The sequence below is a fragment of the Protopterus annectens genome, chromosome 6.part0, assembly GCF_019279795.1.
Source record: "Protopterus annectens isolate FY-2018-M chromosome 6.part0, PAN1.0, whole genome shotgun sequence".
NCBI classification, from domain to species: Eukaryota; Metazoa; Chordata; order Ceratodontiformes; family Protopteridae; genus Protopterus; species Protopterus annectens.
The window spans coordinates 1,358,258,910-1,358,275,873 of record NC_056737.1 but is presented as its reverse complement, the minus strand read 5'-3'; the positions used below and the strand labels follow the sequence as shown (position 1 = coordinate 1,358,275,873).

General features: G+C 42.6%; 1 protein-coding gene across 1 annotated transcript in view; it reads left to right on the top strand.

Moving 5' to 3' along the window:
• The window catches only part of CCDC14 (coiled-coil domain containing 14), a 708,632-nt gene that overhangs the window by 403,996 nt on the left and 287,672 nt on the right, over window positions 1-16,964 (top strand). Inside the window, exon 8 of the mRNA XM_044074917.1 lies at window positions 11,292-11,835. Within this exon, the coding sequence (XP_043930852.1) occupies window positions 11,292-11,835 (544 nt within the window). The remainder of the gene's footprint in view (window positions 1-11,291; window positions 11,836-16,964) is intronic.

Sequence of the window (16,964 nt, the reverse complement as noted above, 5' to 3'; positions counted from 1 at the left end):
CATGGACTCCAAAGATAACCACAAGACATTCTTTAGCTATGTCAAGAATCTAAGTGGCAATGCTCAGATCTGCTCGGAGTTATTGCAGAATGGCACAAAATACACTGAACCAACCGATATCACCAACATCCTGGCAGACAGGTTCAGCGCAAACTTCACCCCCCTCTCACCCCCAAAAGGGCCCATAACCATACCAGAAGAATGTAGAGTCCCTGAAATCACACAAACTCAGGTTAAAACAGCCCTCTCCAAAGCCAAAAACACACCATCAATGTGACCAGATGGCGTCCCGGGCTGCGTCCTACATGAGCTCAATGACAAACTAACCCCTCACCTAAACACACTGATCAAACTCAGCATCTCCACAGGCTACGTACCCACAGAGTGGCGCACAGCAATGGTTATTCCGCTCTACAAAGGTGGAGCCACAGCAGACCCTGGGATCTATCGCCCTATAAGCCTCACTAGCTTGGTCTGCAAGGCTATGGAGCGCATCATCATGGAACTCATTAACAGAGACACTGGGAACCTCCAAACACTGGACCCTACCCATTTCGGCTTTAAGGGCAGATCATGCCTCCTAAACCTGGTGGACTTCTTTGAGACGGTTTCCAAAGCTATAGACGAGGGAAAGGTGGTACACACACAGCCTACGTAGACCTCGCTAAGGCATTCGACATCATTCCCTAGTCTCGTATTCTAGACGAGCTCACCAGCCTGAACATAAACCCCTATGTCACAAGATGGGTTGCCAACTGGCTCATGGACAGAACCCACATGGTGAGAGTTGTGGGAGCTAGGTCCGACTCTAAACCGGTTACAAGTGGCGTTCCCCAGGGCTGAGTCCTAGGACCCCTCTTATCGGCATATACTTTTCAGAGGTACAGGCAAGCACAGGAGGACTATGGCTGACCAAGTTCGCAGACGACTGCAAACTAGGGGCTATAATTGACTTTCCGGCTGACACAGACATCCTCCAAAAGGGTCTCACTGAGATGGATACCTATTGTCAAAATCATGGCCTCAAGCTAAATGCCAAAAAGGGCATAGTCATCCCCTTTGGAAAAAACAAAGTACCCACAAACTACCACATAGGATGGTAGTCCCCTAAATACGGAAGACGTAATAAGGGATCTGGGGACCCACGTAGATAGTAATCTCACCTTTGATAATCACATTGCCAAAGTGGTTAGAAAATCCTTCTACGTGGCCCACCTAATCACAAAAGGGTTCGCATCCAGATCAAAAGAGGTCAGTGTGCCCCTCTACTCATCACTCATCAGACCCATCATAGAATACAACGCCCCATTTGGGATGTACCTTACAAGACACCTGCAACAGCTGGAAAGACCACAAAAGTACCTCACCAAGAGGATCACTGGCCACAAACAGATGCCCTATGCATCTCGACTGAAGAAACTCCAGCTGTACTCGGTTGCATACCGCCTACTCAGAGGTGATCTCTGCCTGACATACAAGGTCATGTCCAACCCAGAATTGATGGACATGCTCCACCTAAAGAAAACCTTATCCCCTTGAGCCACACGCTCTAGGGATCTAAACCTCACCACAACAATAAATAGGACGTGCTGGAGGGATATATTCCTGTCCCAGAGACTTCCCATGCTTTGGAACAAGATTCCAGTCTACATTAGGCAGAGCTCCTCGCCAACGCTCTTCAAAAGAAACCTTGACAAGTGGATGGGAAACAGAAATTTTACCCCTGGGATCTCTTCAGTGGCTCTGCTGGACAGAGGCACAGGGAACTAATCTAAGGGGGCGGCGAAAGCCAACACATTCTGGATAGACTTATAAATGCCTTTGGGCAGATAGCCTAGTACCTACCTATGAACCTATCATGAGTCATTTTGCTTAAAAGCACAAACTCTATATTATGAGGTGAAGAATTGTAGGAGAGAAGTCTATCATCAGGTTAAGGAACAAGTACATTAGAATAGTCGTTGACTTTTCAAATACTGTTTCCTTTTTACTTGTCTATAGGTATGTCTTTTCTTGGTGGTGTCAAAGGTTTAACAGACATATCAGATTTGATAAGAACCTATTAAATAGTTGAGTAGATTGAAGTATGCTTTAAAATAACATCTGCTAGAGATGGAGCCTGTATGATGATGATTAATTTAGTCTATACAGGATATAAGCCACATACATTTGTGTGTGTCCTAAGTATGGTACTTCTTTTTCTGAGAGAAAAAATGTTTGTTTCTGTTAATGATTAGTTTCTCTGTACTATTGCATCATGGCAACTGGCAAGTGAAGTGCTGCAATGCATTTTTCTGTTGTCCAACAGTTTTTCTTTGGGCTTTTTTTTAAATAAAAAGCTGTATGTTTTTTTTGCCTTGAAACCACAGCCTGTGTGATATCCTGTTAGGCAGAGGTCCATAGATTTTAATGGACATGTCTCTGTACATCAGTAGCATGCATCCATTAAAATTAGTGGATGTATCGCACGATGTTCATCGTATTATACTGCTGCAGTCATCACACTTGGGGTTATCCTGCCGTCAGGCGGTCCCGCAGTCAGCCGAATCCCAAAGTCTTGGTCCGGCGTCTGTTCGTCGCTTCTTCCCTGACGTCACTGCGACGGGGGGATAAAAGAGGCAGCCAACGCCATTTTCTTCAGTCTTTCTTGCCGCGCGGTGCCCGAAGCAGAAGCAGTTCGCAAGTGCCGGTTGGCTAGCTCCTGAGATTTTCGAATCTAATTTTAGCCCAAAGTCTTCTCTAAAGCTAAGTACCCCGTTGGGGAAACTTTTCTTGCCTCAGACCGATGTCAGACAAAGTTAATAATTGCATTTCTTGTGGGAAGCAAATACCTCATAAGGATTTTCATTCTTATTGTATTCCTTGCCTAGGCCCAGACCACGACGTCTCTGGTTGTCGGTTTTGTGCTAGGTTCAACAAACGTACAATCAAGTGTCGGGCAGATTTCGCCCGACATTATTTTGCCAGAAAATTTAACTATAGCATGTCGTCGGAGCAACCGACATCAGCAATGATTAAAAAACGCAAGGATAAGGACAGGCAACCAAGGCCAAGACCAGATACTGAGGCCTCAACAAGGCCTGCAGCCGGTTCAGCGAGGCGCCTACGCAGCCCCTGACTACCACTGATTTAGAAATTCTGATGGCCTCCCTGACCGAATCAGCTGGGCCTCCAGAGCCGGTTCCCTCTCACCCCTCGGACGCCAACCCTGGCGGTGATCCGGAGATTTTGGACAGGCCTTCGATTTCTGAAGGTGTCTTCAAACTGACAACTATCTCTATTAAGTCTTATGCTAAACTTAAAGCCCCCTTAAAAGTTAGGAAACCGGGGCCACAGACCCCCCCACAGGCCCCTATGCCTAAAAAACAGATGCTTAAGATGGCTGAGGATTTAATTACCCTTATCAGGGGTTCCCAACCCCCTCCTGACAAAAGGCATAGACTGGAGGAAGATTATCCTTCCTCTGACCAAGCATCCATTTCCTCAGCTAACTCTGAGGACCAGGATTATTCCTTCCCTCCTTATGAAGACTCAGATGCTGAAGAGTCCATTCCCTCTGTCTCCCCCCCCTGAAGACTACTCTTTTGGGGAAACTCTACACACCATGAGGGAACACTTCCACTGGCAAGGCCAAGATTACTCTGACTCTAAGAAAAGACTCCGTGAGTTTCTTCTTCTTCCACAGCGTAGACCCCTTGCAATTCCTCCAGTTTTAGACATTATTGGATGATGTTTACACCGAATCTAGTCTAAACCCAGATTCCTTACCTCCTGCACCAGCTAAACCAGACAGATACTACAGAGTTCCTGATTCTCATAAGTTTCTCTATAAAAGCCCTGTTGCAGACCCCAAAACCATTTCCCAGGGTCCCAAAGGGGTTAAGGCCTCTACTGCTAGGAATCCACTACCTTCTGAAAGAGATTCCAGAGCATTAGAAAGATGGGGAAGAAAGTGTATACATCTGCCACTTTGGCCATGAGGGCCTTAAACTGCCAATTCCACATGCTAAAATACCAGCAGTACTTGATTACACAGTTAAAGCAGAAAATGATCCCTCAGACAGATCAACCTGATTTCAAAGAGATGCAGGATTTGCTGCATGCAGCAGAACAGGTGGGAAAGCATACCTTACAGTGTGGTTTTGATTCATTGGAAGCCTCATGTAGAGCAGCTGTCACAGGATCTGTAATACATAGACATGCTTGGCTAAAAGAGCAAGCCTTACCAGAACATGTCAAAGCAAAGTTATTGGATGCTCCATTGCAGAAAGATGTGTTATTTGGTGTCAAAGCAGAGGAAGTTTTAAAGAAAATGGAAGAAAAGGCAAAATCTATGCAGACAGTTAAAGATTTTTTTTACAGGTACAACCTCCTCGTTTCAGCAGAAACTGGCCATCAAAAAACTGGTCCTTTCCTGCATCAGACAGACCCCAAAGGGGTAGGTACCGACGCCCAAGGGGCAGAGGCCAGCCACAAGGTTCTTTCAGGCCTAGACAATGGCATACAACAACTCAAAGAGGTGGAGACGAAAGATCTCAACCCTTCAGGAAACAAACACAATGACTTCCCTCTTCGCCTGCCAAGCAAAATTGCCCTGGCAGCACCTTTGGGAGGAAAACTGGCTCTATTTCCACAAAATTGGCGCATCATAACAAAGGACAAATGGGTTCTGGATATCATTACCCGAGGATACAGATTTCATTTTCACACTTTACCACGGATAAGAGGCATGCCAAATCTGCCTCCAAACCAATGGGCAGAGGCACAAACGCAAATTTCAGCTCTCATGGATATGAAAGCAATTCAAAAAGTACCTACAAAGGAGCAAGGTCAAGGTTTTTACTCAAGACTATTCCTAGTACCAAGAAAGGACAAAACCTGGAGACTCATTTTAGACCTCTCAATTCTAAACACATACCTGGAGGTACCCAAATTCAAAATGCTCACACTACAGCAGCTTCTTCCCATGCTGGGCAAGGAGTCTTGGCTGGTAACGTTGGACCTCAAAGAGGCATACCTGCATGTCCCCATCAGACATTTTTGGCAGGTACAACACATTATCAGTTCTCTGCATTGCCCTTTGGCTTATCTACCTTGCCCAGAGTATTTACGAAATGCCTGGCATCCGTAATTGCATACTGCAAACAACGAGGAGTACAAATTTATCCATATCTGGTTGACTGCCTGATCCAAGCGGACAGCAAGGCCATTCTATTACAGCACCTGGCATTTGTAACAAAGCTGCTAAGTTGCCTAGGGTACACAGTAAACAAAAATAAGTTAGTTAATACCCTCACAAGACATAATATTCCTGGGTGCCAGCTTAAATACAACTGCTCAGATGGCTTATCTCACGCCAGACAAACAAAAACAACTGACTCAATACTTCAAAAAGATGGCAACTTTTACCCAGCTCACTGCAAGGAAATTCCTGCAGGCATTGGGGTTCATGGCATCCTGCATTCAACTAATTCCACATGCAAAGCTGCATATGAGGAAATTTCAATGGTACCTGAAAGGTGTATGGACTCAACACAGGCACAGCCTCGAAATAAGTATACCTCTCCTTCCCTGCCTTCAAAAAGAGTTCCTATGGTGGGCTCAAGCATGTCAAATAAACAAGGGTCTTCCTTTTGTCTTACCTCCAGCAAACCAAAATATGACAACAGATTCTTCAGACTATGCCTGGGGAGCACACATGGCAGGACAGTGCATACAGGGCAAATGGTCTGCAAAACAAATGCATCTACACATCAAACAAAAGGAGATGCTAGCTGTGCAAAATGCACAGCCTTCAAGGACCTCTTGCATCCAGGACAACTACTAATAAGGACAGACAACACCACAGTTATGTGGTACATAAACAGGGAGGAACACACTCCTACCCTTTATGCAGACAGGCAATGACCTTATGGAGCACAGCATTGACTTACCAAGTACAACTGCAAGCACAATTCCTGCCAGGAAAGGAAAACATATTGGCAGACGAATTAAACAGAAATTTGGCAGATCCTCATGAGTGGAGACTACACCCACAAGTATTTTCAATGATAACTCAAAGGTGGGGGACGCCCAGACATAGATCTGTTTGCCTCCCCCAACAATTGCCAACTACAGAAATTTTGCACAAGGACTTATCATTCCCTAGCTTGGAAAGTGGACGCCCTATCATTCAGTTGGACAGCATTGACAGTCTATGCCTTCCCACCACTACCTCTCTTGACCAAGGTATTACTGAAAGTCAGATCAGAGAGACCACAAATGATCCTCATTGCTCCGGACTGGCCACATCAGCACTGGTACCCATTACTAAGGACCTTGACTCACAGCCCTCCATGGATCTTACCTCAATTCCCACTTCTGTTGACTCAGCAAAACTCTCAGATCCTTCACAGTCAGCTCAGGACTTTAAATGTAGCTGAATGGAGAATACCTTGAACTATCAATCAACACTTCTCTCAAAGGACGTCCTGAATATCATTTTTGAGGCCAGGAGGCCCAGCACCAGAAAAAATTACTTAAACAAATGGAAAAGATTTTGTGCATGGAACCAGGCTAAAGGCCAAAATCCTTGGATACCAAACATACCTCAAATACTGCAATACTTAACTGAGATGCTACACAAAGGCCTTTCTTTCTCATCCATTAAGATCCATGCTTCAGCCATTTCAGCTCAATATAATACAGATCCTCCCATATTCTCACACCCTTTACTACGGCAGTTTCTCAGAGGGGCTAAGAATATAAGATCCCCCCAGAACACCCTCAACGCCAGCTTGGGACCTCAACTTCATTTTAGAAAAATGAACACTGCCTCCTTTCGAACCAGCCTTCACAGCAGAACTACAATACTTGTCCTGGAAAACAGCTCTGTTGCTGGCTATCACCTCAGCACGCAGGGTCTCAGAACTACAGGCACTTATGGCAGTGGAACCTTTCATCATTTTGCATCAGGACAGAGTCTCTTTACGAACTAACCCTACCTTTATGCCAAAGGTAGTATCCAGTGTGGCTTTGAATCAGACCATTCATTTACCCACCTTTTATCCAAACCCCCAGAATAAAGGAGAAAGACTCCTTCACTCTTTGGACATTCACAGACAGCTACGTTACTATTTGGATAAGACAAAGACCTTCAGAAAAACTGACCAACTCTTTGTATCCTATGCTGCAGGTTCACAAGGAAAGGTGATTTCAAAACAGACCATCTCCAAATGGATAGCACATTGTATCCGCTTTTGCTACTCGCACCATGGGAAAGCAGCGCCTGTTAATATTAGGTCCCATTCTACCAAGGCTACAGCAACCTCAGCAGCCTTTCTCAGGGGGTACCAACCAAGAACATTCTGGAGGCAGCTACTTGGAGTTCAGTGCACACCTTTACCAAGCACTACCACCTTCCATTATACTCTAAAACCAGAGCTGGTTTCCTAGCTTCACCTAACCCAGTTTAGTACCAGCCACCCATCCATAGCTTTGGGATTCTACCCAAGTGTGATGACTGCAGCAGTATAACACGATGAACATAGTACAGTTTTGTACCTACCATAAATGTAGATGTTTGAGTGTATATACTGCTGCAGTCCAGGTTACCCTCCCACCATCCCCTCTACATACCAGGGTGTTAGTTATAACTCCATGTACATCAATCTATTGGATGCATGTCTATATGGTGTATTTGCCAACAGCTAGTACTATTGTTTATCTACTAAGGTATTTTTGCATAGTTATTTGTATTGCCTTCCTAGTTGGGGGCACCTGACATCTGGGGCAAGAAAAACTGAAAAAAAATGGCGTTGGCTGCCTCTTTTATCCTCTGTCGCACTGACATCAGGGAAGAAGCGACGACAACCGACGCCGGACCAAGACTTTGGGATTCGGTCGACTGCGGGACCTCCTGACGGCAGGATAACCCCAAGTGTGATGACTGCAGCAGTATATACACTCGAACATCTACATTTATGGTAGGTACAAAACTGTACTTTTTCCTGAGTTCACTGAGGTTAAGGAACACCATTGATCCTTAAATTGCATCAGTGCATGGTAATTATTTTTATAACAGATTGTCAGTTTTACTACTGACTGAAGCATTCACCCTCAGAATCTAGATAAATGCAAAAATAATGGGGGGGGGGGCAAGGGCCCAGAAATAGGGAGACATTTTAAATGCTGTTCTTCTAAACTTTAAAAGTTGATAGAGTAAAAGGTTTTGTATAATGCATTTTCTGAAAGATATGAAGTCTGAAATGTAAAGCATTATTTAGTAAATTCAGTTCTCACTGATTTGCTAAAAAAAAAAAAAATAGAAATTTTGTGAGGAACAGACCAGAAATATGAGGCAAAAAGTATGTGCAGTTGAGAGAGATATTAGCATTTTATGCACATTTAGTGGTGCAAATATATGTCAAACTGTGACAAAAACACTTCAGTAATCTGTTTTAGGACTTCTTTAAGTTCTGCAAATTTTTGTGTCCAGTTGCCCCATTGGGAATCATCCAGATACATTTGCAACATAGTGACATTCTTTGTATTAAAAAATAAGTTGTAGTCTTCTGAAATAGTAACAGGCAACTTTCCAAAATGCAAATGATTATACATAAACATTCCATTCTGAGTATTTATGATCAGTTGTTTTTCTTTAAATTGATCACCTAAACATTTTCTTTGATAAAAATGGAACAAATTTATTTTGAGAACTTGTGTACGCACACACACACACACACACACACACACACACACACACACACACACACACACACACACACACACACACACATATGCGTGCATGTGTACGCACACACACACATATGCGTGCATGTGTACGCACACACACACATATGCGCGCATGTGCATGCACACACATATGCGCGCATGTGTACGCATATATATATATATATATATATATATATATACGTGTGTGTGTGTGTGTATGTATATATATGTATATATATATATATATATATATATATATATGTGTGTATATATATATATATATATATGTATATATATATATATATATATATATATATATATATATATATATATATATATATATATATATATATATATATATATATATATAGGTGGTGCTGAGGTAGCGTTGTCGCCTCACAGTTAGATGTTGCCCGTTCGATTCTCAGAGCGTCTTCTGTGTGTCGACATGCGTGAATGGGCGTTCCTTTGTTGAAGGTTGTGCGTTAGGCCTGGCAAACCAACATGTAAAAATCTACTGCCAATCATTAGCGGACCGGAGTTCCGCTGTGGCGACCCCTAACCTGGAAAAGCCGAAAGACACAAGACAATGAGACACCTGCCAAAAGTGAGAAAAGGTATTCTACTTGGGTATAAGATACTGTTACAGAAAATCTGTTTTTTAACAGTTCGTGTATAGTATCCCAGTAGCCTAATGATTTTTTTCAAGTTTCAGTAGTGTCACAGGAGCAACCAACTCTGAATACTTTGCAGCAGTTTTTTTCCTTTCAACAGTATGTTTATTTTCTCTTCCAGGTTGGCACATATTGCATAAATTTAAGTTTGAAGAACCTAGGCTTTGCATTTGCTGACATACGAATAGTAGGCATGGTTATCTTAAGCATATCTAGTTATTCTTTAAACATGCCCACTTGTTTAACAAGTACAAACTCATTTTCAGAATTCATGTGCTTTCTTTTCTTTTATCTTATCTAGTTTAAATTTTTTTCCCAGTCAACTTTTTCCCAGTAATCTTGTTCTCTTCCCTTTAACTATTGCCTGAGGTGAGGCTTCCTCTTGTCCCGTAGAAGTAACGTTCACATTACTTTTGTTTTAACCTTTTTTTAATACTTCCTCAGTCATCATGAACTCTTCCATTACCTCATTCCTGCATAACCTATAAGTACTCATCACCTGAGAGCCCTTACTCACCAGGGAGGGATTCCTTTTTTAGAGCCCTCAGTCACATGTGGCTGATAATGGAGAGTTATAGGACATGGCAGGTGGTCTTCTGTTTTTTGATCAGCTGTCTCTGTGCAACCTTTGTTCTGCAGCCTCTCAGTTTTTTATAAAAGCATTGAAAACCTACAATACTGGGCTTGAATGTGTGTTTGCTTCCTTCTGAGTTCCTAGCCCCTTTTTGTAGGATGGATGAGCCAACATCTACTGCTCATTGCAGTCTAGCCTGGAGATGAGCTGAAGAAAATATGGGTTTAAAAAGCAAGTGGTGATAATAGGCAAAGTTTCACTTTATTCTTCGCTGTGGAGAAAACTGTTTGGTTGTAATAACCTTTGCAGTTGTAGTTTGTACCATAACTTCCAGTTGAGGTCAGCAATGATAGTGTCTGGCAGTAATTAAAGAAAATAAAGAGCTATCTTCAGACACAACAGTTTACTATTAGATGGAAGACATTCTCCCCTCTCCCGGACATGAACATTTGTAAACAGCTAAGCAAATTTTGCATTTCTTGCAGTGTTTAGTGTTCACCACTTATGAGTTACCTGCACTATATATTATCTGCAGTTTATATTTGAATAATGTGTATTTAGAGATCTAATATTGCTCTGTATAATTTTTATTTGTAGATCTTATCTTCTCAGGCATCTACTGAGAATGTGTTCTTCCCTGTGTGATTTTCTTAGTTATTAAGTATAAATTCATTTGACAAAGTGCAACCCAAGTGTAGCTAAGCTTATTCATAATGTGGTTTCCTGGTGGGGTCTCAAAGAAGGTGGAGGAAATGATGAGAGTAAAGCATGTGACATCTTCATAACGCTTGACAAATTTCATGTTTCATTTCAATTCTGTGGCCATAATTTCCAGATATTCACAGATGATTGCAGTAACTTGGGATAGTGTGTTTAACACAGATGAATTCAGACGATCATAGCCTGATTGTTAGCAATGTTAGTTTTCTTTTGCCAATGGTCACTTGTCAGATAGAAAATTGAATTTGTTGATACAGGAGCAGTGGTCCTTATATCAATACTTCTTGCAGACATTTTATAGAAAAAATGACTATGCTTAGCTCACATTCTGTAGTATAGAATTGGATGCATTATCTGCTTACATACAGCTGTAATGGAGTCTGCAAATGCAGATTTTTTTTTTTATGTGCAGCTGCAGTAGACTCTGGAAATATAAGGTTTGGTTACAAGTCTTGCAGCTTTTTCTGAAAATGTTCTCTCTCTTGTAATTAAGAAGAATTTGAAAACTGTACACTTAGCTTTCAGTGTCAGGTCTTGGTATGGGAAAGTAGATGAATGTTACTTACACTCCACATACTCTCCCTAGTGTAATATGAGTTTTAAATTTGCAGATTATACCCACTGGCCTTTGTACTCAATGTACTACTCATACAGGAGATGGAGTTAAAGATGTACCACCCTCTTCTGCTCCTGCCATATCCGTTCCTTCTTCATTAACCGGCACAGCAATCCCTGCAGTGATGACGTTTACCACAGCCACACCACCAAGTGCTTCAGCAGAATTAAGGCAAGCAGCAAGTAATCAACAATTTAGAGAGCAGGAGCTGTTGAAATACATACAGCAGCACCTGAATCAGCTGCAACAGGGTGATGCTGAAAGGCAGAAAGCAGCTTTTGCTAGCCCAAGGAAGATCAAGACACATAAAGAGATTGTAGAATCTGATGGCATGTCTAGTGCTGCGCACTGTGAGACCACAAGTGAGGAAGATGAGAATGCAACTGATGAAGTGCCAGTAAGAGACACTAGTTGCCAGACTAGTTTTGAAAGCTGTAAGTTGATGAAACTGAAAAAGACAAGCCCTGAAAAAACTGCTCAAAAGGTTCGAACTATTAGGTATTTGCTAGGAGAATTGAAGGCACTTGCAACAGATCAAGGTAATGCATAGTTTTGTTGTATGGTTGTTGTTTTTTTTTTTCATTTTATGTGTGGAAAGTTTTCTCTAGCAGTATTCAGTAACATTTTTATAAAGCATTTAGCATTTGCTGGCCACTGTTTTGTTTTTATTTTTCTTATTAAAGCTACATTTAACTGAAATATCACTTCACTTTATCGGCAGATTATTTTCCTGTATCAGGTTGGTGCTAACCAGCCTTTTTGTTAGGCAATGGATTACTTATGACTTCGTTGGAGTCAAGTTTGTAAAAGTCATAATGGAAGATAGCTGCTTCAGAAATCCCATCTTTATATGAACACACTGAAAGCTATTTGTATTTGTAGCTCTTTAAAAAGTGCACTTTTTACTCCCTTTAGGCTCAAATTGCTGGCTAAATAATCACAAGGAGGAAACCTTAATTTGGAATCATGTATCCAATTTTTAAGTTTGTGGGACTGGCTATTTTTCTGCAGAATATGCAGAATATTTATCATAACATTTTCATCATTCAGAAACCAGTGACGTACATCTTAGTTGAGGATGTCAGACTTAAACCACAGGCTTTCAGTTAGCTTGGCATCTAAAACTTTCCCATGGGTTTACAGGCACTCACCTTTACCCTTAATTCTCTTTTGTCTAGCTTCCTGTCTAGATCTCTTTTACGGGTCATCATGCATCCATCAATGAAAATTTGCCTTTAGCTGTGTGTGTAAAAGTGTGTGTGTGTCAGTGTCTATATATAATGTATGTCAGGTAATACCAAATCTTTATTTATCCTTAAGAACTATTAGTTTTCGTACCCCATGCTTTGAAAATTTTTGCCACACTTCCACATATCTTAGCTTTGCTTTTACTTTTGGCAGTAACTGTACTGGCTCCTTTGTTTAAAAGGAAGATAAGTTTTGTTTTACTCCTGTACTAATTGCTGTTTAAATGTTAACTTCTTCAGTAGTATTGTGTTTAAAAAATGTTACTGTTTCCTTACAGTTTTGCATAGTGCATTGTTTTATGTTCTTATCTGGATTTAGCAAACATTTTCACTGCTGGAATTGCTTTACTTTTGCCAGTGGTGGCTCTTGGTTCTTTTAGTTATGGTTACCAAAGGAGTTTAATAAATATTTCCTGTTTTGTCTGTCTACATTTAAAAGATGAAAATAGAAATTCTGGGAGTCCTTTGACCCTATGACTCCCAGAAGTAGAGAAAACAACTTAATTTTAAAAGGTTGATTAAATGTTTTAGGTCTACCCTCTTGGAGCATTCTCCTTGGTTGTTACCTGAGGGACACTTCTGCTGTCTGTTAAAACTAAGATAAAGTATTGAGAGAGAAGACATAAATGCTGGAAAGATAGGGTCAGTTCTTCCAAAGGTATCTCAATCTCCTGTCAGTAGAAATCCTAGTGTGGAAGAGTCCATCCCTTCCATCACTTTTCTTACATGTGTTTCTAAATCATCCGTCTTTACTGCTAATGCTTCATCCTCCATATTGACTAGATAGGGTCATAGGTAGGAACTAGGCTATCTACCTGAAGGCATTTATAAGCATAGCCAGAACGCGTTGGCTTTCGCCGCCATCTTAGATTAGTTCCCTGTGCCTCTGTCCAGCAGAGCCATTGAAGTGATCCCTGGGGTAAACTTTCTGTTTCCCATCCATTTGTCAAGGTTTCTGTTGAAGAGGGTTAGTGAGGAACTCTGCCTAATGCAGATTGGAATCTTGTTCCAGAGCATGGGAAGTCTCTAGGACAGGAATCTATCCCTCCAGCATGTCCTATTTATTGTTCTGGTAAGGTTTAGATCCCTGGAGCGTGTGGCTCGAGGGGATATGGTTTTCTTTAGGTGGAGCATGTCCATCAGTGGAGCATGTCCATCAATTCTGGGTTGGACATGGCCTTGTATGTCAGGCAGAGATCACCTGTGAGTAGGCGGTATGCAACTAAGTACAGATGGAGTTTCTTCAGTCAAGCTGCAATAGGGCATCTGCTTGAGGCCAGTGATCCTCTTGGTGAGGAACTTCTGTGGTCTTTCCAGTTGTTGCAGGTGTCTTGTAAGGTACATCCCAAATGGGGCATTGTACTCTATGATGGGTCTGATGAGTGATGCGTAGAGGGGCCCAATGACCTCTTTCAATCTGGATGCAAACCCTTTTGTGATTAGGTGGGCCACATAGAAGGATTTTCTAACCACTTTGGCAATGTGATTATCAAAGGAGAGGTTACTATCTACTTGGGTCCCCAGATCCCTTATTATGTCTTCCGTATTTAGGGGGCTACCACCTATGTGGTAGTTTGTGGGTACTTTGTTTTTTCCAAAGGGGATAACTATGCACTTTTTGGCATTTAGCTTGAGACCATGGTTTTGACACCAGGTGTCTGTCTCAGTGAGACCCTTTTGGAGGATGTCTGTGTCAGCCGGAGAATCAATTATAGCACCTAGTTTGCAGTTGTCTGCGAACTTGGTGAGCTATAGTCCTCCTGTGCTTGCCTGTACCTCTGAAAAGTATATGCCGAACAGGAGGGGTCCTAGGACTGAGCCCTGGGGAACACCACTTGTAACAGGTTTAGAGTCAGACCTAGCTCCTGCAACTCTTACCATGTGGGTTCTGTCCGTGAGCCAGTTGGCAACCCATCTCGTGATGTAGGGGTTTGTTCAGGCTGGTGAGCTTGTCTATAATACCTTAGTAGGGAATAGTGTCGAAGGCCTTTGCGAGGTCTAGGTAGGCTGTGGGACCACCTTTCCCTCGTCTAAAGCCTTGGTAACTGTCTCAAAGAAGTCCACCAGGTTTAGCAGGCATGATCTACCGTTAACAAAGCCGAACTGGGTTGGGTCCAGTGTTTGGAGGTTTCCAATGTCTCTGTTAATAAGATCCATGATGATGCGCTCCATAGCTTTGCAGACCAAGCTAGTCAGGCTTATAGGGCGGTAGTTCCCGGGGTCCGTTGTGGCTCCACCTTTGTGGAGTGGAATAACTGTTGCTGTGCACCACTCTGTGGGCACTTAACCTGTGGAGAGGCTGAGTTTAAGCAGTGTGTTTAGGTGAGAGGTTAGTTCATCTTTGAGCTCATGTGGTACGCAGCCTGGGACACCGTCCGGTCCCATTGATGCTGCGTTTTTGGCTTTGGAAAGGGCTGTTTGAACCTGAGTGTCTGTGATTTTAGAGCACCCCAGCACTATCAGGTTTTATCACCTCATGTCATGCCTCGCCCAAACTTTGGAGAACCACAAAAGGAGAGGAGTATCCATTTTCATCAAAAAGATCCACACCTCCAGGTTAGTGGTAACGCACGAAGCATCGGAGACTATCCAGGGTGCAACTAACCAGGCAAAAATTGCCTCAGTTTGTGTAGCATGCTAGACCACCTCCTCTCAAACTCAGGAACCCCACAGCCTTCCTGAAGACACACTGAGTATGAATGTCCTCCAATACCCATCATTTTGGGAGACTTCAACTACCCAAACATAGACTGGGAACATTAACAAGCCCCACAACACTCTAGCCAGGTTCTTAGAGAATTCATAAACTCAAATGCAATGGAACAACTAGTCACCATTCCCACACAAGGCCCACACTCTGGGCCTCCCTTGCATGGCAATTCCATGGGCAAATTCAACCCAAATGGATCATGCATATGCAATAAACCAAGAATCTGCCCAAACAAAAGGCAGGCTGCACCGGGTCTGCAAGCCCAAAAATGATAAAGCAACTTTTTAAAAGCCCTAGAGCAAAACACATCATGACACAGCAAAAAAAAAAACTACAAAGGCAAAAAAATCCCTGACTAGCAAAAACTAAAAAATCTCCTAAATCCACAAAGGAGAACTCATAAAAAATCGCGAAATGACAAAAAAGACAAAATATGGAAATTCTTTAAAGATGTTAGAAACCTCCAAAATGACTCAAAGATATGCTCAGAGTTAGTCCAAAATGACACTGAATACACTGAACCCACTGACACAAGCCAACACCCTCCCAAAAGCAAAGGTTCCCAGCAAATTTCTCCTCAGGTTCCCAAAAGGAGAGATCTCTATCCCAGCAGAGTGTAGCCCCTAACACAAGCCGCTCCCAGGTCTCAGGTGCTAAAGCCTGAAGCTACCCAATCAATGGGCTAAAATGGTGTCTGTGAGGAGGCTGACCATGAACTCAAGGTCAACTAAACCCACACATAAGGCTGTTTAATTAATGCAGGCCTACAGGATACGCACTCGCAAGAGTATGGCCACTCACAAAGTCCCACTTCACACGGGCCCAGTTCTAGCTTCACAAAGAAATTGCCGCCCATAAGCCTGACGAGCCTGGTCTGCAAAGCGGAACCTAGGGATCATTATGAACTGGACCTCAAAAACATTGGACACTCACAGAAGATGGATCCTACCCTCCACCCTTTTCTTAGTCAAGCGGTCTTCTTCTGAACTGAGTCGACTTTTTGAACTTGTCACTAAGGCTTGAAATGAGGGTAAGGCACTTCACACAGCCCTCACTGACCTTTGACACCTTGCCTTTGACAAAAAACCCCAACACAATCATCCACAAACTCACATCATCAAATGTAAACCCCAATGTAACAAGATGGGTTGCAACTGGGCTGAAGGGTTGGAAGCAGAGCTCAGGACAGTGGAGCTATGTCCCACTCCTAAGCCAGTCACAAGCTGTGTGTCAGAGGCTCAGTCCTGGGTCCCTCCTTGTTCTCGGGCATTTATTTTTCCTTTTACAGTATTACAGAGGGGAGGATTGTGGTTGACAAAGTTCTGCAGATGATCGCAAATCACAAAATAATTGACTGGGAAGCACAAACATTGATACTCAGAGCCCCTTCAAAGAAATGGATAATTGGAGCAGAGCCATGCTGGATAATGCCTGCCAAAAAAATGTATATAGTCATATAAAAATACCAAAACAAGGTATTACCAAAATTACCAATACAGGAGGCGTAACCATTGGGCACGGAAGAGGTAAGGGACCCAGGTAATCAGGAGGCCGACAGTACTCTCATTTGACACTACATTGCCAAAGTGGTTAGACCTTACTTAGGATCCATTGCCCACCTTATCATGAAGGGTTCATCATCTAGAAGATCCAAGAGCATTGTGCCCTGTAATTTTTCTCTATCAGGCCAATGATCGTAATTCCATTTGGG